General features: G+C 37.8%; 1 protein-coding gene across 5 annotated transcripts in view; it reads left to right on the top strand.

The window, feature by feature from the left end:
- ROCK1 (Rho associated coiled-coil containing protein kinase 1) overlaps positions 1-25,016 on the top strand; it is a 173,224-nt gene that overhangs the window by 32,750 nt on the left and 115,458 nt on the right. For 3 of the 5 annotated variants that reach the window (XR_013525785.1, XM_035270698.3, XM_035270697.3), the window contains exon 2: positions 9,784-9,865. The exons of the other annotated variants lie outside the window; for them this stretch is intronic. Coding sequence is in view for 2 of the 3 variants with exons in the window: in XM_035270698.3 (XP_035126589.3) it covers positions 9,784-9,865 (82 nt within the window). In the remaining variant the exon portion in view is untranslated. The remainder of the gene's footprint in view (positions 1-9,783; positions 9,866-25,016) is intronic. 5 annotated transcript variants of the gene reach the window in all.

The following is a 25,016-nucleotide window of genomic DNA, read 5'->3' as shown; positions in this document are numbered from 1 at the left end:
CTCTAATACCCTTTCTTCTGCTTGATCCATTCGGCTGTTTAAGCTTGTACATATTTCACTCAGTTCTCGTGTTGTATTTTTCAACTCCATAAGTTCATTTGTATTCCTCTCTATATTGTCTATTCTTTTCAACATTTCATCGAACCTTTTTTCCAAGTTCTTAGTTTCTTTACATTGGGTTAGAACAAGTTCCTTTAACTCCCAGAAGTTTCTTATCATCCACCTTTTAAAGCCTACTTCAGATAATGGAACACAGTCCTTTTCCATCAGGGCTTGTTCCGTTACTGATGAGTCCTTTTCCATCAGGGCTTGTTCGGTTGCTGATGAGTCCTTTTCCATCAGGGCTTGTTCCGTTGCTGATGGGTTCTGATTTTGAGTATACTCGGCCTTCTTAGGCTGTTTTTTTCCCTTCATTTTAGATGAACCGCCTTTCTAATTAGTTTTCTGAGTCGACGTCCGACTTACTGATTCCCAGTGCTGGGATCCGAGCCACCCACTGTGGCAGCCTAAATAGCAGCGATAAGACTGATGGTGCTCTTCTGCCCGGGAATCTCTGGTCTGGCTTCCCTCTTGAGTCCGCAACAAGCGGCTCTGACTTCCCGGAGCTCCAAACTCTGGTCAGTAGGGGAAGCAGTCCCGTTGGCTCTGCGTGAAGAGCTGCTGCGCCGAGACGCCGGCAAAACCGCTGCAGCGGCCACAAGAGTCGCGCTGGCGACCCGTGGGGCTCCTCCACTGGGAGTCGGCTAATCGGTGAGTGACGAAAATTCGTCTAATGATGTGGCGTCGTCTCGTTCTCTGAGCTTTCACTGGGAGCTACAATCCTGAGCTGTTAGTGGTCGGCCATCTTGGATCGGGTGTCAGCACTGGAGTTCTGACCTGCTCCGTTCGATTTATTTGATTTATTTTAATTTAGAGGTGAAGAGCACCTCGGAATGATAGAACAGATTTTAAGCTTGCTCCCATACTTACCACTAGGACGAAGGCTGTACCTCGGATTCCCAGCCCATGCACTAAAATGATACAGCTTTGATGAGTGACGGAACACCACCAGGTTCTTCATCTGGATTCGAATTAGAAAAAACAACACGGACACACATGGAGTAGTTTTAAGAAGCAGGGAGTTTAACAGGCAAAAAAGAAGGGGGAGGAAAGAAGCGCCCCTGTACAGAGACAAAGGGAGAGGGACTTCAAAGCCAAGAGAGGGAATCCTGGCTCAGGTAATATCAGCTAGCTGTATTGGATGGCTGGAGGAGACAGTGTCTGATTTGCATAGGGCTCAGGGGATTGATTTGACCAGACATGTCATTCACATAGTCAGCGGGGTGGGGCAGGGGGGAACTGGCCCTCCTACCCTAGCGGAACTGGCCCTCCTACCCTAGCCTTTTAATAAGTGAACACAGTGGGTCCTGATGCTCCACACAGGTGGGGATATGTGGCAGTGGCCATGCTGCTAAGCATATGTCAGGCAAGGGCAAGAGGACAATGGTGGGAATCTCCATGTTGGGTAGACCCAGTTTCTAACAGCTTGTATTTGCATATTAAAGGTTGCCAGCCTGGGTCTAAGAGCCAGGGCTTTCATGCTAGATAAGAGCTGCCAAAAGTCTTCCAAGGACCCCTTTTTCCCGTCTGTGTTTGCCTAAAATAATTTCTTGATAACTCCTATCACACTAGGTTCTCTCTCTCTCTCTCTCTCTCTCTCTCTCTCTCTCTCTCTCTCTCTCTCTCTTTCTGTGTGTGTGTGTCTGCTCACTCACGTGTGTTTTGAGATAGAGACTTGCTCTGTTGCTCAGGCTGGAGTGCAGTGGCGCCATTTCAGCTCACTGCAGCTTCTACCTCCCAGTTCAAACTATTCTCATACCTTGGTCCTTCAAGTGGTTGGGACCACTGGTGCTCGCCACCATGCCTGGCTAATTTTTGTATTTTTAGTAGAGCTGGAATGTCACTATATTGGTCAGACTGGTCTTGAACTCCTGGGCTCAAACGTTCTGCCTGCCTTGGCCTCCCAAAGTGCTGGGATGACAGGCATAAGCCACCATGCCTGGCCAGTTTGCTTTTTATTGCCGATGGCTGTAGTACAAATGGCTGCAGTTCATTTGTTTTGAGACTTTTCCAAATTGTTTTTGCAAAGACTATTCTTTACTGTGGGTGATTACTGAAGTTTTGGTTCCTTTAGCATGTATTCAGCTAATGTTTGGACAGAGATTTCCTTGAATGTCGCATGCTCCAACACACACCAAAAAGCCTAGGAAAACGAAAAGAGAACCACCTCTCAGTCTGCAGATTTGCCCTCTGCTGGGGCCTTTACCACTTAACTAGGTTTGTTCTGAGTTTGAGGATAAGACTGAGATGAGAGCTTAGGCTCTTCTCAGGATTTTTCTTAGCATGATTCTTTTTGCCTGGGCTCCACATGGCTTTTTAAATTCTCCTGTGTATATGGCTGCTTTAGGATCATCTGATTTCCCAAAGAGTCTCACCCTGCTTTTCCTCTGATCCTAGATGGTTTGTTGTATGTGTTGTGTCCATTAGTCCTCTGTACTCCCCCATCTTTTACCTCAGGTATATCAGTAGGTTTTGTAGTTAGATTCCTTGTAGCTAACTTTATGAGTGCCAGCTACTCATAAAGTTTTAGTCCAGTCTGGTCAACATGGTGAAACCCCATCTCTACTAAAAATACAAAAATTATATATGTGTACACACACACACGCACACACAATCATAAAACTTATTTAACTGTTTTTCCCCCCCCTGCCTGTATTCTGAATTATGTGAAACAGAGTTTAGGTTCTTTCCTTAGTCCTTCAGGTATCTCCCATGCAACATAGAATGGACATACACAGTGCAGTCTTATTCTACTCCCTTGGGTTCAAGCTGTGGGGGAGTGGGAAGAGTGGGAACCATTCTGCTACCTGCTCAAGACTTAAGACTGTCCTTGCCCTGGGACAGAGTGGGACAAGAGAAGTAAACTGCCATAACACTTTTCTACTATTTGGGATAGCTTTTACTTGGTTGAATATTTGCTTGTTTGCTATAAATCTGAATTTTCCAGAACTTCTACAGACTTGGTTCAGATAGCTTGTTATTTTTAATGTTTCTGTGGTTGAAGGAGAGCTTGGAGCTTCCTAGTCTACCAGTTTGCTGACATCTGATAGTGACTTTAAAAAAATTATGGCTGTGTGTGTACCAAGAGGGGAGGAGAGGATCACTTGAGGGCAGAAGTTTTTGTTCAGTCTGGCCAACATGGTGAAACCCCATCTCTACTAAAAATACAAAAATTATATATGTACACAGACACACACACACACCCTATAACATATTTAACTGGTTCTTTTTTTCTTTTTTTTTGACAATCTCCTTCTGTCACCCAGACTGGAATGCAGTGACATGATCTCAGCTCACTGCAACCTTCCCCTCCCAGGTTCAAGGGATTATCCTTCCTCAGCCTCCTGAGTAGCTGGGATTACAGGCACCTGCCACCATGCCCAATTAATTTTTGTATTTTTAGTAGAGACGGGGTTTCACCATGTTAGCCAGGTTGGTCTTGAACTCCTGACCTCAAGTGATCCTCCAGCCTTGGCCTCTCAAAGTCCTGGGATTATAGGCATGAGCCACCTCGCTCCTTTAACTGTTCCTAAATTTATAAGTCATTCACATTGTTGTGCAACCATCAGTGATGTCTCAATTGCAAATGATTTGGCTTCTTTTGCATTCTCTATTCTGTTTGACCTCCTGAGAGGTTTTAAATTCATTCTTAGACATTTCTGCTTTTTAAGTTCCTTCTCAGCTTTCTTGGGTACTATTCTTTCTGTCTTCTTTCTCATCTCTGTGTCCTCCTCCACCATTTTTGCTCTGTGTACCTCTTAAATGTCAGTATTTCCCAGGGTTCTATTCTTGAGTCTCTCTCCACTCTCCCTGTTTATGCTTATTGGGTAATATAGCACATGTTCTCATGGATTTAAGTATGCTCTAATGACTCCCAAAGCTATATTATAGTCCCAATATCTCTGTTAAACCCAAACTTATATTTAGCTGCCATCTAGTTATTCATGAAATGATATCCCAAAGGACCTCAGATTTAGTGTGTCTAAAAAATTTATCCTCTCTCCAAATTATATTCTCTGCCTTGTTTAATGAAGTCACTATGTACTCACTACATCAATTGAAGATCATACAATCATTTTCAACCTTTCCTGTCCCTCTTTCTGTTATTGATCAAATTCTTTTGCTTCTAATGCTCCATTCCTGTTTCCCCAGTTTAAGTTCAGTCTTTAGTCTTTTATTCTTTTATGCTTGTGTTACCACAGTATCTTCCTAATTGCTTTCATCTCCACCTGTCTCTTCTGATTTTAATTCATTATCTTTATCATTGTCAGACTACTAAAATAAAAACCAGTCATGCCACTCTCCCATGCAGAAATTTTTATGGTTCCAAATGGATATCTGAAGACAAATTATTCTTCTCGTATGTTATGCCTTTAACATTCTCTACCTCATCATCATAGCTTTGACTCCCTTCTTCATCTCCTTCTCACCTTTCCCAGTCCAGAACATTCTACTCTCATTCTCTGAATTATCCTTGCTTTTTATCTGTAGATTGCCCTGTCCCACTTCTGTCTTATTCCTTCAGAATTCTGTTCTTCAAGGTTCAGCTCAAATTTCATCTTCTCTGTGAAGCCCCAAACAGTCCTTTCTCTATCTATGTAGTAACCTATTTATAATGTTTGATATCTTATATTTACTTTTTCTATCTACTAACCTCTGAGCTCTCAGAGACAGGAAGTATTTATTTTTTTTCTGCTTTCCTTCAGAAGAGAGAGATTTATAAATAAAAAATTACAGGCTGGGCATGGGGGCGCATGTCTGTAATCCCAGCTCTTTGGGAGGCCGAGGCAGGTGGATCACCTGAGGTCAGCAGTTTGAGACCAGCCTAACCCACATGACAAAACCCTGTCTCTATTTTTAAAAAAATTACAGTATAACAGCTAAATACATAATTTCTATAATAGCACAAAGGAGGTCACTTAACAATGCCTCAGGGCATTGGGAAGGCAGCACAAAGCAAGGGACATTTGAGGCAGTCTTTTTTTTAAATTTATTTTACTTTAAGTTCTGGGATACATGTACAGATCTTGCAGGATTGTTGCATAGGTATACACATGCCATGGTGGTTTGCTGTTGAGGCAGTCTTAATGTAAGAATGTTCACATTCCAGCTGGAGAAAAGAGCAGGTACAAAGGCACAGTAGAGTAGAGTGAGCCTGGCTGATTTGGGTAATGGCTGGTAGCACACTGTGGTGTAAGCCCAGCTATGTGCATGTAGATAAACAGGCTGGAAAGGTATAATTGGAGACTAATTGGGAAGAGCCATTGTTTGTTGTACTAGATAATTTGGAACATTATTTACTTATTTATTGACTAAAAATGTCCTGGTCAGCATTGACATGGATATAGTAATGTCACACCAGTTAAACAGATTTTAATTGTATTTAATATCAGGTTGTTAAAGTGGAAATTCTGTTTTCATTTTCATATCTGTGTTTAATTTTGTTGAATTATTTCTCTAACAAGTGAAGAGAGATTGATTGATAGACTGATTGATTTTTAGAGATGGGGTCCTGGAGCTTCTGGGCTCAAGCAATCTTCCTGCTTCAGCCTCTCAAGTAGCTGGGACTGCAGTCATGTAGCACCATGCCCAGCTATTTTTTTGCTTGTATTTTTGGAGATAGGGTCTTGCTGTGCTGTCTAGGCTGGTCTTGAACTCCTGGCTTCAGGCAATCCTCCTGTTTTGATCTTCCAAAGCGATGGGATTACAGTTGTGAGCTACTACATATGGCCCAAGGGACTTAGTTAAAACGACATTCTACTACATATACCAAAAACATTTTCTTTAAATGGTATATCCTCTGTTACCAAAGTTTGGCAGCACTTTTTAGTACCAGTGGTAAGCCCATTTTAGAAATAGTTTGGTTTTCAGAAGCCCCAGTTTTGCTGCCATAGTTTCAATGGATTTTGAGGGTGGGGGTGGTGTTTTTCCAAAAATATGTCCATTAGGTTTAGAATAATAACCATTTAGATTTTGAAAATTTACCTAAAAATGAATGTTTTTTATAATAGCATAATTGTCCTTTCTTAGTGCCATCACATTCTCATACTTTATAATGTGTTCTTTTTAATGGATTTAATCCTGAAGAATCATGTTTTACACCTGACTCATTTTTGTTAGTTGAGAACTAACCAGAAAACTAAAGTTTGCAGTAGTGTTGAATAATTTTCTTTTGCTTCTGCTTTTGCTTGAACTCTGTTGTGGGATAACTCAAGTGAGCCTCTACCTCCTCTACCCCCACTTCCCCGCGACTGCCCCCTACTATATCAGTGCTTCTCAGGAAATGGGAAGTGTTTTTACTTTAGAGATAATTGTAAAATGTTATACGTTTAATTGATTTTGCCTGCCTTTGTGCTTATATGTGAAAATACTTCTCTTATGTAACTATCTTCTTTTAAAATATAACTGCTACAAATGGTCTACTACCATTGTTCAATTATTAGTAGCAAATAATTTAATTATTGTAATTTTTTTGACATTGATTGGCCCCTCTGTTCTTTCCTCCACATTCTTTTATTTATTTATTTTTTATTGAGATGGAGTCTTGCTCTTTCACCCAGGCTGGAGGCATGATTTTGGCTCCCTACAACCTCCGCCTCCACAGTTCAAGCAATTGTCCTATCTCAGCCTCCCAAGTAGTTGGGATTACAGGTGCCCACCACCATGCCCGACTGATTTTTGTATTTTTAGTAGAGATGGGATTTCACCATTTTGGCCTGACTGGTCTCTAACTGCTAGCCTCAAGCAATCAGCCAGCCTCAGCCTCCCAAAGTGCTGAGATTACAGGAGTGAGCCACTGCGCCCGGCCTCCTCTACATTTTTTAATTGATGATTAAGCTATATGATCGACATGTTGTGAAAGTAGAGAGTAGTTTTGCTCATGCCTAAATCATAAAATTAAGTAAAGGACCCATGGAAAAATATCCTTTGATTATCATTCCTCCTGAATTGTTTTTGCGCTTGGATGAATGTTATGTTAGCATTCCGAATCCTGGTACTAGAATTTGGACTTTTAGGAAGTGTGGAAGTCTTATGCTTCATTATTATTATTTTTTGAGACAGAGTTTCGCTCTTGTTACCCAGGCTGGAGTGCAATGGCGCGATCCTGGCTCACCGCAACCTCCGCCTCCTGGGTTCAGGCAATTCTCCTGCCTCAGCCTTCCAAGTAGCTAGGATTACAGGCACATGCCACCATGCCCAGCTAATTTTTTGTATTTTTAGTAGAGATGGGGTTTCACCATGTTGACCAGGATGGTCTTGATCTCTTGACCTCGTAATCCACCCGCCTCGGCCTCCCAAAGTGCTTGGATTACAGGCTTGAGCCACCGCACCCGGCCTATGCTTCATTATTTTAAGGAACTTCAGAGTGTTGAATAAAAGCTTAGATTCCCGCTCCATTTATAGATGGACATACACACTCCTTGCATTGAACAGCTTTTCCAACGCCTTAAAGTGGAAGCCTGCATCCCTCTCTCCCACCCAGTCTCTTAACTCCCCTTAGAAACCTCTGTGGGTATATGCTTTAAATTATGGTAGAAGAATACCTTCTTGCCAACTTCATTTCCCTGATAAAGGCACACAGGTTTTGCTTATGGGTGATGCTGAAAAGTAATAGACTATCCCATGGTATTGTAGAATTAAAGTGTATGGTACCAGGTCCAAACACTTATTGACCATATGTAATTAGTGGAGGCAGTTCATTTTTCGTTAACAAAAACATGATCAAATACTTACTCACACAAAACTCAGATGCCCATGTGTAACAGCAACAACAAAAATACTTTGGATTACTGCATTGTGGAAGGGTTTAACATCGTGACCTAAGATACGGTTTTATGACCACATGACTGAAATATTTATTTTCTGTGTAGGTCATTCCTGTCAATAGGGAGACTAACATGTAGAGCTTTCAAATGTCAGTAACAGAAATAAAGAAAAGAGAAATAAGTGAGACTATTATAGTCCAGACAATTTACGTATTAACTCATTTAATTCTCACAAATCTGCTATGCATTGTAATCATCCTCATTTTATAAAAAAGAAAACTGAGGCACAGAAAGGTTATGTGACTTATCCTCCCAATAGTATACAATTATTTTCTGAATGTTTTGACCCATCTGGAACTGATTATATTATTAAGCATCACGAAAAAAAACCATTCTTTTCTATAGTGTTATTCAGTTATAAAAACAACATTTAGCAAAGGGTGACACTTTGTAATGAAGATTGCTTAGGATAATCTGAATGTTCCCCCTGTTCCTGCCACGTGGCAGGATATAGTCTGAATAGATGCTTTCCCACTTCAACACTGCTTGGTATACCTCACACTGCCATGCACTTGCTTAGATAATATTTAAATATCCACTTAAAAGCTAAAGCTTGGCCAGATGTGGTGGCTCACACCTGTAATCCCAGCACTTTGGGACTCTAAGGCGGGAGCAATTGCCTGAGGTCTGGAGTTCAAGACCAATCTGGGCAATATAGTGAAATCCTGTCTCCACATAAAATACTAAAATTAGCCAGGCGTGGTAGTGTGTCCTAACTACTGAGGAGGCTGAGGCAGGAGGATGGCTTGAGCCCAGGAGGTGGAGGTTGCATTGAGCCAACACTGAGCCACTGCACTCCAGCCTGGCCAACAGAGCAAGACCCTGTCTATAAAAAAAGAAAAAAGCAGAAAAAATTCAAAAGCTCATGTGTGTCCTTTACTACTAGGTTGTCCTAGAAAGTGCCTCAAAGAAAGAAGACCCATGAAAACCCAATACATTTTTATAACTAAAAATGTATATAGCTAGCCAGGTATGGCAGCTCATGCCTGTAATCCCAGCACTTTGGGAGGCTGAGGCAGATGGATCACGAGGTCAAGAGATCGAAACCCCATCTCTACTAAAAATACAAAAAAATTAGCTGGGCATGGTGGCGCATGCCTGTAATCCCAGGTACTCAAGAGGCTGAGGCAGGAGAATTGCCTGAACCCAGGAGACGGAGGTTGCGGTGAGCCGAGATCGCGCCATTGCACTCCAGCCTGGGTAACGGGAGCGAAACTCTGTCTCAAAAAAAAAAAATACAAAAAATTAGCTGGTGTGGTGATGTGTGCCTGTAATCCTAGATGCTCAGGAGGCTGAGGCAGGAGAATCGTGTGAACCCAGGAGGTGGTGGTTGCAGTGAGCTGAGATTGTGCCATTGCACTACAGTCCTGGCAACAGTGTCAAACTCTGTCTTAAAAAAAAATGTATACAGCTTGTATTTGTGATTATGCAGTATTTATTTTATATTAGATCTCACATTTTATTATTATTTAGCTGTTACCTTGTAAAATATTTGTAATAACAAATGTAGGTTTTTGATGTCTGTGAAATAAAGATAAATGCCATAGTAAGGAGAAGTAATGCAAGATAAAATTTCATGTTCTTGTGAGGGGAAAAGTACATGGATTGAAATCACTTGCAGCCAAAATGGTCATTTTCTTGCCCCTGGGTCTGGCAGAGTTAGAAGGTAAAAAGAACTACATATAAAATGAAAACAACTTTTCTCTCACTACTCATATAATCTTGTGAGGAGTGTTAAATGTACACAGGATGTGTAGGGGAAATTAAATATTAAAGAATATATTTTATTCTTTCATAAAAAAGGAAACTGTTCATAATGTGATCCAAAAAACTAACCATAGTTTGTTTGTTTCTTTAGGATGGATTGGATGCTTTGGTATATGATTTGGATTTTCCTGCCTTAAGAAAAAACAAAAATATTGACAACTTTTTAAGCAGATGTAAGTAATTTTTTGTGGAGGTTAATGACAGACTTCATGTAGCTACATTTTGACTTAGATCATTCAAGCCCTTATTTTTTCTTCTATTTACTTTTTGGTGATTTCATCAATAATGTCTACATAGAATTTAGTAGGAAGTGTGAAAGAAACAGTTTGGATGTCTGTTAGGAGAACCAAAGTATTTTGAAGAGAAAGGGATGAAAAATAGCTAAGTATCCAAAAAACTGTGCATATACATCCATGTACATTGAGTTTGAATAACTGCTGAGCTGAGAATTTTTCTTCATGAAAGCTGTTTTATATTTAAATTTTACAGATATTCTTTTCTGAAGGCTTCTTTTTAGATTGGATATTATTTAAAAATCTGATTGGCCAGATTCAGTGGCTCACGCCTGTAATCCCAGCACTTTTGGGAGGCTGAAGTGGGTAGTTCATAACGTCAAGAGATCGAGACCATGGTGAAACCCTATCTCTACTAAAAAAAATACAAAAATTAGCCAGGCGTGGTGGTGCGTGCCTGTGGTCCCAGCTACTCAGGAGGCTGAGGCAGGAGAATTGCTTGAACCCGGGAGGCGGAGGTTGCGGTGAGCCGAGATCATGCAGGACTCTGTCTCAAAAAAAAAAAAAAAATTTGATTAAATAAGTTATAGTTTCAAACTTTTACTCTTAAAGAATTTATAAGATTTAGATCTTAAAGTCCTCCTTCATTTGTTTGTTTCTAAACTATAAATATTGATATCTGTAAATTTGATTGGTTTTGGTGTTATCTTTCAATTTTGGTTATATATGTTTTATTACATAGGTTTTATTTTTCTAAATAGTCATACCTTTTTAATTTTTTAAATCATTTCTGTACTTGGAAATCTTGCCTTAGAATTTTACTTGTTAATTTTATGTTCTTTTAGTTTTCCAATTTTAAAAAATTTATTCAGTTTTAATTTAGCTTTTGCCAGATTCTGAACTGAGAACTTTTTAAAGTATAAACGTTATAATGATTTTCTCATGTCTTATGGACATAGCAGCAAAATTTTATTAATGTTTACATTTGCTTACCTTCCTACCTTACAGTATAGTGAAAGCACTAAAAAGATGGAGAGGCTTGATTGTTTATCTTGATGATAACTGGTATTTACAGAGAATGTGTAGATAAGGGGTAAATGTTCCTTAGTACAAAGGTAGATGGTGGGGCATGGTTTTTGTAAAGTAATGGCTAGCAAGAATGAAACACATGCTTCCTTAAACTATGTCACTTTGTTGCTTTCATAATATTAAGTATGCTTGTATATTATATTTTATAAATAGTGACATTAATGCTTTATAGAAATAAGTAAAATAAAAGTATAAATCTAAAGTAAACTGTTTTAACTGGTGAACCTGTACAATTTATTTTAAATTTTAAACTAGAGAAAAATGCAGAGAATAATATAACAAAATTTTAGGAAGTCAAAAGTAGCAGTAGGTAAAAATCATGATCAATAATGGTTTATGCCAGGATTACCAAGTTCAGTATAAGGTTCAAAAATCAATTAATTTATTATACTAACGTATTTTAAAAAGGAAATTTAGTAGATGGAGAAAAAGCATTTGGTAAAATTTAATATCTGTTCACAGTTTTAAAATATCTGTCTGCAAACTAGGAAGTGAAGGAAGCTTCCTTTCCCCAATAAAGGGAATCTACAAAAAACCTACAGTTTAGATTGTTATCTACTTGTTTAAGACAAATGCTTTTCCCTTAAGATTGGAAAAGGCAAATCTGTTCTCTCTAACCACTTTTATTTAACGTTGTCTTAGAAGTCCTAGCCAGCGCCAGCAGGTAAAATGAAGAAGAGCCACACAGATTGAGAAGGAAGAAGTAAAACTTCCTTAATTTAGACGGCACAATTTTCTATATAGAAAATCCTCAAAATTCTGCAAAAAAGCTACATGAACTATTAAGTACATTCAGCAAGGTTGAAAGATAGAAGATTATCCAAAAAACAATTGCACATGTATTTATTAAAAATAAGCAACTAGAAATTGATTTATTATAACATATACAGCACCATTTATAATAGAAGCAAAAACATGAAAAATTTGGGGGTAAATTTGAAAGAATATGTGTAAACCTGTATACTGAAAACTGCACAGCATTGCAGACAGATACTAAAGAAGACCTAACAACAAGATATTCAATGTTCATGGATTGGACAATTCAATATTAAAATGTTAACAGTCCCCAAATTAATCGATCTGTAGAGTTCGTATATTCTCAGAACCCTAGAAGACTTTTTTTTTTTTGTATAAAGTGACCAGAAATTCTATAATTTATATGGAAATGTAAAGAGCTTGGAACAGCCAAAACAATTTTGAAAAGTAAGAGCAAGTTGGAGGATTAAGATCAAAATCAAGACAGTGTAGTCTTGATGAAAAAATAAATACATAAATCAGTGGAACAGAAAAGAGCATTTAGAAATAGACCTGTGCATGCAAGTATGTGGTTAATTGATTTTCAGCAGAGGTGACAGACTATTTCAATGTTGAAGCCTCAGTTTGCACTGTATACAAAAATTAACTCAAAATGAATTATCGACCTAAATGTAAGCGCTAATAACACTTCTAGAAGAAAACATAGAGAACATTTGCAACTTTCCTTAGGCAAAGTTTTCTTAGATAGGATACAAATGTTACAAACCATTTTTGAAAAAGGATAAATTAGACATCAAAATTTAATATTTGTCCTCTTCAGAAGACACTGTTCAGAAAATGAAAAGATAAGCCAAAGGCTGGGAGAAAATAGTTGCAAAGCATGTGAAAGAAGAAAGAAGAGTCTTTTCAACCAGTGGTGCTCAGACAGTGGATATCCATATGCAAAGGAATGAATTTGGACTCCTACCTCATATCATGTACAAAAATTTATTGAAAATTTAAAAGTTAAAACTACGAAACTCTTGGAAGAAAACATGGGTTGAAATCTTTATGACCTTGGATTAAGCAATCATTTCTTAGATGTAATACCAAAAGCACAAGCAACAAAAGAAAAATAGATAAACGGGACATAATCAAAATGAAAAACTTTTATTGGTGCTTCAAAGGATACTATCAAGAGTGAAGGCCAGGTGTGGTGGCTCATGCCTATAATCCCAGCACTTTGGGAGGCCGAGGCAGGCAGATCAGTTGAGTCCAGGAGTTTAAGACTAGCCTGGCCAACATGGCTAAACCCCTTTACTAAAAATAGAAAAATTAGCTGGGTGTGTTGGCAGGCACCTATAATCCCAGCCACTTGGGAGGCTGAGGCAAGGAGATTTGCTTGGACTTGGGAGACAGAGGTTACAGTGAGCTAAGATCACACCACTGCTCTCCAGCCTGGGCGACAGAGCAAGACTTCATCTCCAAGAAAAAAAATATAAGAATGAAAAGACAACTTATAAAATGGGAAAACATTAGCAAATCATATGTCCAATAAAGGACTGGTATCTAGAATATATAAACAAGTCTAACAACTTAATAATAACAAGACAAATAATTCAGTTTAAAAATAGGCAAAATATTTGAACAGACATTTCTCCAAAGAAGACGTCAAAATGGCCAGTAAGTGCATGCAAAACTGTTCATTGTGGTTAGTCATTAGGAAGTTGCAAATTATGGCCACAATAAGATGCTAGTACACCTCTATTAGAATGATTAAAAATTTAAAAACTGACAATATCAAGTATTGATGAAAATGTGTTGCAGCTAGAACCCTGTACATTGCTCATTGGTTTATAAATGATAAGGCACTTTGGAAAATGGTTTGATGGTTTCTTATAAAGTTATACATTCACTTTACTGTATGACCCAGGAGTTGCGCTGCTAGGTATTTACTGAAAAGAAATGAAAGCATATGTCAGAACAAAGAGCTATATTAAAATGTTTAAGGCAGCTTTATTTATATTTGCCGAAAACTGGAAGCAGCTCAAGTGCCCACCAACTGATCAATGGATAAATTGTGGTACAACCACATAATGGGATACTACTCAATAATAAAAAGTAATGAATTACTGATATGTCCATCATTCTCAAAAGCATTCTGTTAGTGAAAAAAGCTAGACACAAAAAGGTGATATATTACATAATTGCATTTGTAGGGCATGCTGAAAATGCAAAACTTTGAGCTAGAAATCCTATAAAAGGTTGAGGTCAAACTTCAGGGGTTAGAAAAGGGTATGAAGAAACCTTGGAATACTGTAACTTCCTTGTGGTGATGATTACATGCGTGCATCAGTCAAAAATGCATTGAAATCTACATACAAAAAGCATCCTTTAGTCTCTGTTAATTATATATTAATAAACTCTACCTTAAAAAACATGAAGTTTAATGCTCATTTAGTAATCAGCCTAATTTTAAACCAATATGTTGCTTCAAGAAAAAGAATTACTTCTATGTAAGTTAATTTTTTAAGGAAAACAGTGTAGATGGCCACCATGAAATTATAATAAAATTTAAAGACATTAACACAAACAAGGTGAATAAACATGTTATAAATGTAGATAAACATAATAAACTTTTTTTCCAATATAATTGGAATATTCTTCATTTACTGACATTGTGTTTATATGATACACAGAGCAATAGATTTGTATAGGATAGTATTTTACATACCGCTGAAATTCTTTTTTTTTTTTTTTTTTTTGAGATGGAGTCTTGCTCTGTTGCCCAGGCTGGAGTGCCATGTGTGATCTTAGCTCACTGTAACCTCCACCTCCTGGGTTTAAGCAATTCTCCTGCCTCAGCCTCCCAAGTAGCTGGGATTGTGGGCATGTGCCACCATGCCCTGCTAATTTTTATAGTTTTAGTAGAGATGGGGTTTCATCATGTTGGCCAGCCTGGTCTGGAGCTCCTGACCGTGATCCACCTGCCTCGGCTTCCCAAAGTGCTGGGATTACAGGTGTGAGCCACCATGCCTGGCCTGAAACTCTTATATAGATTTAGCTTTCATCAGCAAGCACGTCAAAATTATTTAATTAAAGGTAAATGTTGGCTTTGTTTCTAATTGCTTTTTGCTGGCACATATCAAGATGTAGTGATCTAAGAATATACCTAGAATATGGGATAAAATATTTCTCTTTAAAGAGTTCAGCTTAAGTCTTATTAAGCCTCAAATATCATTTTTAATTATCAGGTTTAATTATATTCCAACCTGTTAATTTTTCTTTTTCTTTTTTTTTTTTTGAGATGGAGTCTTGCTCTTATTGCCCAGGCTGGAGTGCAGTGATGCAATCTCAGCTCACTGCAACCTCTGCCTCCCAGGTTCCAAGCGATTCTCCTGCCTCAGCCTCCCAAGTAGCTAGGATTACAGGCATCTGCCACCATGCCCAGCTAATTTTTTGTGTTTTTAGTAGAGACGGGGTTTCTCTATGTTGATCAGACTGGTCTCGAACTTCTGACTTCAGGTGATCCACCCGCCTCGGCCTCCCAAAGTACTGAGATTACAGGCGTGAGCCACTGTACCTGGCCTAATTTTTAATCTCTTTGTGTTAAGCAGTGTGTGGAAACAAAAAGGAAAAGAGAATCTATTACCATTCGACTGAATAATTAGTTAAATATAAAGATTTGCTTTTCTGGACTGTGGTGTATGATACCTAGATAATGAAGACAGCAAAGAAGATGTTTATCAGCCTCACATACCTGATAAGGAAATATTTCAGGTGAAATTTTAGTAGGGGTTAGAGAGATATCAGGATAAAATTAAGCTATTGTGGTGGGAGTAAGTCACAGTTTTGAAGACACATGTTGGGAGTGGGAACATTGGGAGGATGAAGGGAGAGAAAATTTGGGAACAGTGATTATGATTGTATATGCTTATAAACCATTAAGGATGTCACAGCAACTTTAGGGTACAAGATTCATAATTATATGTTAGTAGAAAGACATGCTTATCAAACAAATCTTAACAGTCTAAAAGAAGATAATGGATAAGGAAAGACCATTGAATGAAGAAAATTCTTAAACCTCAGGGTATAAATGCAAGAGAGAGCATTTGTGTGGATTTAAAAAAACCTGATATTTTATGATCATATACTATATATTTTATAATATAGATTACAAAATGACATAATAACTATGGTAGTGATAAAAGCATCTAGTACAGTTGGTAAATTTTTGGTTGCTTTGGCAAATAGTACAATTATTGAGAAAATAATGAGAGTAATCACTATTCAGAGTTAGTGATCAAAAGGGATGAATTGGTTAGCATTTAGGATGTTACAAAGACCTTGACACAAAGCATTCAGTTCACTTTAGACCAGGGTTTCTCAAGTGGCACCATTGACATTTTGAGTCAGAAAACTCTTTGCTGGGAGGCTATTCTTTGTATCATATGAATCATATGATGTTTAACAGAACCGCTGACCTTTGCCTTCTTAATGCCAGTAGCATACCCTAACCCCTATCCCCATTTGTGATTACCAGAGAAATGTCTCTAGACATTGTCAAATATCCATTGAGAGGCAAAACTGCCTAAGACTTTATATTGATGAAGGAGAGAAATGCTGGGCACAGTTAGACACATGCTCCAAGCTTAGGAAATGTAATCAAATTTATAGGAAAGATAAGTCCTATTAATAATGATTCCAAATGAAGGATAATATTTCAAAAAGTAATAAATATTAGAAGGTTGCAGCCATAGAAAGTAAGATTCTTCTGCAGGGAGTTCTCAGCTGAGATTATAAAGTTTTATGAACTAGATCAGATCAGAAGTATGAATACATATCCAGGGATAAGTGCGAAAGAGTAGTATAAATCTATTAAAAATGTGTTAGGCCAGAAGACTGCAATGAGCCACGTCTTGTGAAAACCTTTTAAGACATTTAAAAGTCATTCTCTCTTCCACTCCCATCCTTCCCTGTTAGAATTACGTGTTCAAGATGCATGAGAAAAGGATAATTTCGCTATTGGATAATTTCAAGAATGGTCTCATTCTTGAAGTTTTTGAATGTCCAGTCACTAAAGACATGAAGAACAAGACTGTTTTTCTTAGAAACTGCATCCACGAGATGGTAAACTCTTACCATCTCATGGATGGAAATACACACAGAAGCAAATAGCACCTTGTATATACTTTGTAATAGTAGAAATTTGTAGAGAATGTAGTGATACAGATCTTGAATGGGGTAAAGAAAGGCTTCAAAAAGAAAGTAATACTTGAGCCTTAAAACATGAGCTAGATTTTTCAGTTGAGGAAGAAGAGTTCTGGCATAGAGGGAAGACCATTTAAATCAGAAAGTCTTCCATAAGTATGACATCTTTGAGGAACAAGGAGTTTCGTGTAAATTGAACTTGGTTTATGATGACAGAGAAAGGGTTGGGAGGACAGATTGCAGGGAATGAGAGTGAAATGGCAGGCTGGGGCATTTGGGTTAATGAGTTGGATAATTGAAAAAAAAAAATTACTTAGTTGCTTGTTTTTTCTTTTTTTTTTTTTTTAGATGGAGTTTTCGCTCTTGTTACCCAGGCTGGAGTGCAATGGCACTATCTTGGCTCACCGCAACCTCCGCCTCCTGGGTTCAGGCAATTCTCCTGCCTCAGCCTCCTGAGTAGCTGGGATTACAGGCACACGCCACCGTGCCCAGCTAATTTTTTGTATTTTTAGTCAAGACGGGGTTTCACCATGTTGACCAGGATGATCTCGATCTCTTGACCTCGTGATCCACCCGCCTCGGCCTCCCAAAGTGCTGGGATTACGGGTGTGAGCCACCAGGCGCCCTTGTTTTTTCTTTTTATCACTCTCCTGAGTTTTAAAAACTTAGATAAACAAATTGAAGTTCAAGGAAGAGGAAAAGTTTGAGTGCTTTAAATAAGTTTACACCTCTAAGTGGAGTCAGTTTACACCTATTGAATTAACATGCTGAGGTGATTGAAGATCTTCAGAGAAACTTTGGATAATGATGGAGTTGCCAGAAAACTAACAATAGGTAAATGGTCTGGTTATAATAAACCAAAGAAAAGACTGGTAAGTGCAGATTTCTGAACAGTGGCAGTCTTCATACAGAGGCTTGACTTTCCCTCTTTTTCCAACACAACTACTCTTGTTTAAGCTTCATTATTTTCACTTAAATGATCATAAAAATCTCCCATTCAGTCTCAATAATACATTTGCTTTTGCCCATGTACAGTTACCTACATTGCTGCCAGAGGATTCTTTTTGAATAGTAAATTTAAGTCAAATTCTATTCCCAGGTTTGTGGTGGAAGCTTCTAAGTGACATTCTTAACTGTACACCTCTCCTCCTTGTTTTTTTACACATCAGTTGCACACTGACATTTATTTCCTGGAAAGTACCATGATACCTTCTCCATAAGACTTTTCAGATGTTGTTTTTCTATAATTCTTTCCAACCCCACCCAACTTAATGCAGTCATCCTTTAAATTTCAAAAAGCCTTGATTTTTGTTCCCTAACCTCTTAGTTATCTGGGCTTCATAGATCTGATACTCTGAACATGTACTTTTATGGCATTTTGTACACTTATCACAGGTTATATTTATTTTTATGATTATGTGATTGATACCTGCTGTGGTTTGAATGTCCTCACCAAAACTTATTAAAGTTTAATTGCCAGTACTAGGAATTGGGGACGTTAAGAAGTAATTAGTTCATGGGGGTCCACCCTCATGAATGGATTAATGCTGTTATTGTGGAAAGGGGTTAGTTATAAAAGTGAGTTCTTGTGCATATATTGCTTTTACTCTTCCACTTGTCTACTATTGAATGACCCTTGCTGGATGCCCTTTTTTTTCTTTTATAAATTATCCATTCTGTGGTATTCTGTATAGCAGCAAAAATAGACTAAGACAGTGTCCATTCTCCTTTTTCTCCTTCTCCTATCACTAGATGTTAAGTGCCACGAGAGCAGGGACATTTATACTCTTACTGCCAAACTGACAGTATAGTAAGTACTTGTTATGTATTTGCTAAGTGTATTGGACGCTGGATGCTGACTTGTTAGAGATGATCTAGAAAGTCCAGATGGTCTCTGACTTCAAAATTTCCAACTTTATGATGGTTTTATTGGAACATAATTTGATCATAAATCAAAGCACATCACTGGTGATGTTACGTTTTATCATTTGGTTTAAGATAGTGTCTGGCAAGCTTCTCCACTAGAAAGTGACCGTTTTCTTTTTCCAAACACTGTGGAGGGGAGAATATTCCCTTTCCATACTCTCCTAGAGGGGAGAGTATTTACATGTGTTATTTGAAATTCTGTATGCCCTTTCTTCCCCATTTATTAATTCAGTCATTTATTTATATCATATAAACTGCATATAATATGTTTATTTTGTACTTTGGGATATAATTCAGTAATTTATTATTTATTAGGTTGGTGCAAAAGTAATTGCAGTTTTTGCCATCACTTTTGGCAAAAATCGCAATTGCTTTTGCACCAGCCTAATATTTTGTTGCTTAAATTGTTCTCATTTTCACCTTTTGGGAGCTCTTTCAGGTTGGACCCAGCTCCTACTCCTATGTTACTGTTCTTTTTTTTTTTTTTTTAAAGGAACACTTCTTCACTTTCTGGCATTACACAATGCTCCAGGCTCATTTTATATTTTCCCTCTAGCCCTAAAATCAGCCATTTTTTCCAAAGAGCTCTGTTTTTTTTTTTTTTTTTTAACTGGAGAATGATACTTAGAAATCAAGATTTGGATGCTAGGTGTGCTCATTGCTCCTGAGACTCATTGTTCAAGGTCCTCTCGGTTGACATAGCTAGGAAATATATGTATGTATGTATAACAACCTGTGAATATACACATATCTATAATTATTTCTATACCTGTACACATGTTAAACGTGTTTTGACTGATATTACCAGTTCTAATCTAGTACTACAAGATTCATTCTAGCTTTCTCCTTTGCTTATTTGTAACTTTTTTTCTCTGATGATGAGAAACCTGGTTCCCACTATTTATATTTACTTAGTCAACCCTAATATTCATGTAAAGTAAACCGTATACCCTGTGAGACATGGATTTACCAACTGTAGTACGGTGTCTTTGTACAGTTCCTTTTTTGTCTTTAGCCTTACAGTTTCCAGCTAAAACACTTTTCCAGCATTACTTAGTTCAGCTTCTTTTCTCTCACCAACTTCAGTCAGGGTATATCATATGTTCGTCATACATTTAGATTCATTTGTTAGAGTCTGAATTCCATCCTGAGATCCCCAGCATCCAAATTGATTTTTTCTATTTGCATAAAGTATATATAGTTCTGTGGGTCTTAACAAATACATAGTCTTTTATGTAACACCCCAGTACCATGCGGAACAGTTCCATCACCCCTACTCCTGGGAAACACCGATCTGTTTTTCTGTTCCTATAGTTTTTCCTTTTCCAGAATGTCATTAAATGGAATCATACAATGTATAGCTTTTTGGATCTGTCTTTTTGTCACATGGCAAAGATATATTTAAGGCCAGGCACGGTGGCTCATGCCTATAATCTCAGCATTTTGGCAGGCCAAGGAAGGCGGATCACCCAGATCAGGAGTTCAAGACCAGCCTGGCTGACATGGCGAAACCCCTTCTCTACTAAAAATACAAAAATTAGCTGGGTGTGGTGGTGGGCGCCTATAATCCTGCTAGTTGGGAGGCTGAGGCAGGAGAATCACTTGAACTTGGGAAGTGGAGGTTGCAGTGAGCCAAGATTGCGCTACTGCACTCCAGCCTGGGTGACAGAGCAAGACTGTGGCTCAAAAAAAAAAAATATGCATTTAAGATTCCTCCATGTTGTCCATGCTGTGTGAAGTAGTAGCTTGTTCCTTTTTTTCCCTAAATTGCACAGCAGCTTTCTGTTGAATGGATATACCTTGGTTTGTTTGTTCATTACTTTGTTGAAGAACATTTGTTATTTCCTGTTTGGGGCAATTATGAATAATGCTGCTATAAATATTTGTGTTTTTTTCAGTTTTTTGCATGAATTGATTGACTGATTGATTGAGATGGAGTTTCGCTCTTATTGCCCAGGCTGGAGTGCAGTGGTGTGATCTCAGCTCACTGCAACTTCCGCCTCTTGCGTTCAAGCGATTCTCCTGCCTCAGCCTCCTGAATAGCTGGGATTACAGACATGTGCCACCTCGCCCAGCTAATTTTGTGTTTTTAGTAGAGACAGCGTTTCTCCATGTTGGTCAGGCTGGTCTGGAGCTCCCAACCTCAGGTGATCCACCTGCCTTGGCCTCCTAACGTGCTGGGATTATAGGTGTGAGCCACCGTGCCCTGCCATGAAGTTAGTTTTAAATTCACTTGTGCAAATACCTAAATACCCAGAAGTGGAATTGCTAGGCTGTTTGCTAAGAATAGGTTAACTTCTTAAGAAACTGCCAAACTGTCTTCTGAAATGGCTGTACCATTTTGCTGTACATTTCCACCAACAATGAATGAGAGTTTCTGTTGTTCTCTATCCCTGCCACATTTGCTAGTATCAGTTTTCATTTGCATAGTGTCTTTCTTGAGCAAAAATTTTAATTTTGATGAAATCTAGCTTACGAACTGTTTCTGCATTGTGTTTTTGGTGTCATATGTAAAAATCATTGCCAAACTTAAGATTGATTTTTTTTTTTAAAGCAGCTTTATTAAGTTATCATTTACCATTATAAAATTCACCATTTAAAGTGTACAGTTCAGCGAGCTTTTTTGGTGTATGTATATTTACAGAGTTGTGCAACCATTACCACAGTTACTTTTACAACATTTTTATCACTTCATAGAGTAACCTCATACCCATTAACAGTCACTCTCCATTTCTCTCCAGGCTTCCAGCCCCAGGCAACCACTGATCTATTTTCTGTTTCTAGAGATCTGCCAACAGCCATTAGCAGTCACTCTTCATTTCTCCCCAGGCTTCCAGCCTTAGGCAACTACTAATCTATTTTCTGTGTCTATAGATTTGCCAACACTTGAACTTTCCTTTAGAAGGAATCATCGATAAAATGGTCTTTTGTGACTGGCTTCTTTGGCTTAGCATGTTTTTATTGTTTATCAGTGTTGTAGCATGTGTCAGTATTTCATTCTTTTTAATTGCCAGTAATATTCCATTGTATGCATATACCACATATTGTTTACCTGCTCATCAATTGATGGACATTTGTATTGGTTCTGCTTTTGGCTTTTATGAATAATGCTACTATGAACATTTGTGTAGAAGTTTTTGTGTACACATATATTTTTATTTTTCTTGCATAGATACCTAGAAGTCGAATTGGTGGGTCATATGGTAATTCTATGTTTAACATTTTGAGAAACTCGATTGATTTTTAAATATATACTTTTATTACTTTGGAGTAAATATATGTGGCTTTTCTGTTGTTCCTGAATAGATAAATGTGGCATGTGTTTTATCTCCATTTTTGCATAGTGTCATTAAGTGTTTTTAATATTTCAGTGGCATCAAGTACAAGTATAGTCTCTATCCTTAATGATTGCAGAGACATACAATGTAATAGATGAAACAGACCTATATAAACAATTCCAGTTCAGATTGTTAGGTGAAATACAGGGAAATAATGGCGTCTCAGAGAAGGGAGTCTTACCTTGTGCTTGAGAGGGAATTGGGAATGTCTAAAGAGAAGATAAAAGATTAGATCTTGTTTAATGGTAACTTGGTCAGATAAGGTGGTGGGAGAAGTCATCTTAGGCTAGTGATAACATCTGCAAAGGCACAGAGATATTAAACAGTATGGCTTCTACAGGCAATTGCAAATAACTAGGCATTGCTAGAGCATTGTTGTGGGAAGTATCTTATCTAGAAATACAAGACTGGACAGTCATAAGATCAAAATTTGTTTTGTTTTGTTTTTTTTGCCGTGTTGAGGAATAGGAATTTAGGAGTTTGGATTTTTTATTTATATTTATTTTTTGTTGGTCTCTTTATTAAACTGGCTTACAGTATGTATATGTGGGTGGGTGGATGCATGCATATGTGCATATGCAGTCAAAATGTGGCACATCTTCCTGGAGCATGATTTTATTTGAACATTTGGACATTAAATAATCTTCATTAAAACAATCAGATGCTGAGTGCAGTGGCTCATGTCTGTAATCCCAGCACTGTAGGAGGCCGAGATGGGTAGATAACCTGAGCCCAGGAATTTGAGAATGACCTGGGTAACATGGTAAATGAAACCCTGTCTCTATAAAAATATGAAAATTAGTTGGGCATGGTGGCATGTGCTTGTAGTCCCAGCTACTTGGGAGGCTGTGCTGGGAGAATTTCTTGAACTCTGAGGTAGAGGTTTTAGTGAGCTGAGATCGCATGACAGAGTGAGACCCTGTCTCAAAAAAAAAAAAAAAAAAAAAGTCAGATTTTTATGAAATTGAATATAACATTTTGTGAATTTTTCAAGTAAGTTTTAATTTTGAGCTTGTTAGGTCTGCTTTCACTGCTCTAAAAGTATGCAATGTATACGGGGCTTCTTTAGGCAAAGTAGCAGTATTCTGGGCAAACAGTATATGGTGTATAATGTTTATTACCATATTTTATCTATTCTGACATTTAAAAAAGCTTTGAACATATTTGAAATTGGAATGTGTCTTAGAATTTCTAGCAATGCATAAAGTTATGTACATTTTATAATCTAGGATCTTGGGCCAAGCAAAATACATCTTTTTTTTTCTTTCTTTTTTTTTTTTTTTAAGAAAAGCAACAAAGGGTCATTATAAAAAACTTAAAATATATAGAAAATGTGGCAGGATAGTCTGTAATCTCACCAAACTCAGAGATGACTGCAGTTATTCTTTTGGCATATTTTCTTCTGGTCTTTTAAAAAAATCCATATCTGTATATCAGTATATAATTATGTTTATAGAAAATCAAGTTCATATACTGTATGCAGTTTATTTCTTTGCTCAACATAGGCTGAACATAATTTTATGTAATTATTCAGCAACACAATTTTAAATGTTACCTAATATTCTTTTATATGTATATGAAATTATATACTCTTTAAAATTGTAAAAACGATTTTATTATAGAAATCTTGGTCTCACATTATGTCTCATTTCCTTAGGATAAACTCACTAGAAGTAGAATTTACTGGGTATAAAGTATGATTTTTATTTATTTTTAATTTAATGTATTTTTTGTTTTTTGAGACTGAGTCTTGCTCTGTCACCCAGGCTGGAGTGCAGTGGCCTGATCTTGGCTCACTGCAACCTCCACCTCTCGGGTTCAAGTGATTCTTGTGCCTCAGCCTCCCGAGTAGCTAGGATTACAGGCGCCCACCAGCATGCCTGGCTAATTTTTGTATTTTTAGTAGAGTTCGTCATGTTGGCCAGGCTGGTCTTCCAACTCCTGACCTCAAGCAATCTGCCCACCTCGGCCTCCCGAAGTGCTGGAATTACAGGCATGAGCCACCATACCGAGCCGATTTTTAAGACAGTATTATGAAAAATCACCCATTTGCTTTCTTGAAAATTAGATTGAAGAGTTTATATATGATTGAAATCTTTTTGAATTTTTGGTAATCCAGAAGCTATGTTAGCCTTTTGGCACTGGCCCTTTTGCTAACTTGTGATCATTTAGAGAATGTTTAAGTCTAAACGACTAGCTCTAATGATTAGGTAGGTAGTGGTTGTTAAGACTGTCGTTCCTATTTATGACTCAGTTTGCCCATTTCATTTCTTGCTGAATGTGTGTATAGTAGTATTTCACTTCTCTGAATCTTAGCTTTCTGCCAGCATCACCTGGCTCAGTATAGTTGACAATCAGAAATTGCTAAAAGGGTCTAGATGGTCACTAAATCCTATTTGGAGGTTTTTAGAGGACTTACCAGATTTGTAATTTTGCAAGTATTATTTTCATAAAACCAATTTTGTGAATAACAAGTTGAAATCTGCCACAGGAAAAGATAGTACAGTTTAAGAAGGACTGGAAATTATGAGAAGTTTTTAGTTTTAGGTAGGTGGCCAGGATAGGCCTTGCTGAACAGTGGCATTTGAAAAAAAGAGTTGAAGTAGTTGAGGGAGTTAGCGATGTGGATGTCTGAGGGAAGAGAGTGGCTTACAGAGGAACAGCCCGTGCAGAGGCCTGAAGCGGGGAGAATGTACCTGGCCTGTTTAAGGAACAGCAAGGAAGTCAGTGTGGCTGGAGAAGATTAAGCAAGGGAGAGAATTGTAGGGTGGTATCATAGAGGTAAGGAAATA

This window comes from Callithrix jacchus, chromosome 13, assembly GCF_049354715.1.
Source record: "Callithrix jacchus isolate 240 chromosome 13, calJac240_pri, whole genome shotgun sequence".
In the NCBI taxonomy this organism is placed as follows: domain Eukaryota; kingdom Metazoa; phylum Chordata; class Mammalia; order Primates; family Cebidae; genus Callithrix; species Callithrix jacchus.
This window is presented reverse-complemented; position numbering and strand designations above follow the sequence as displayed.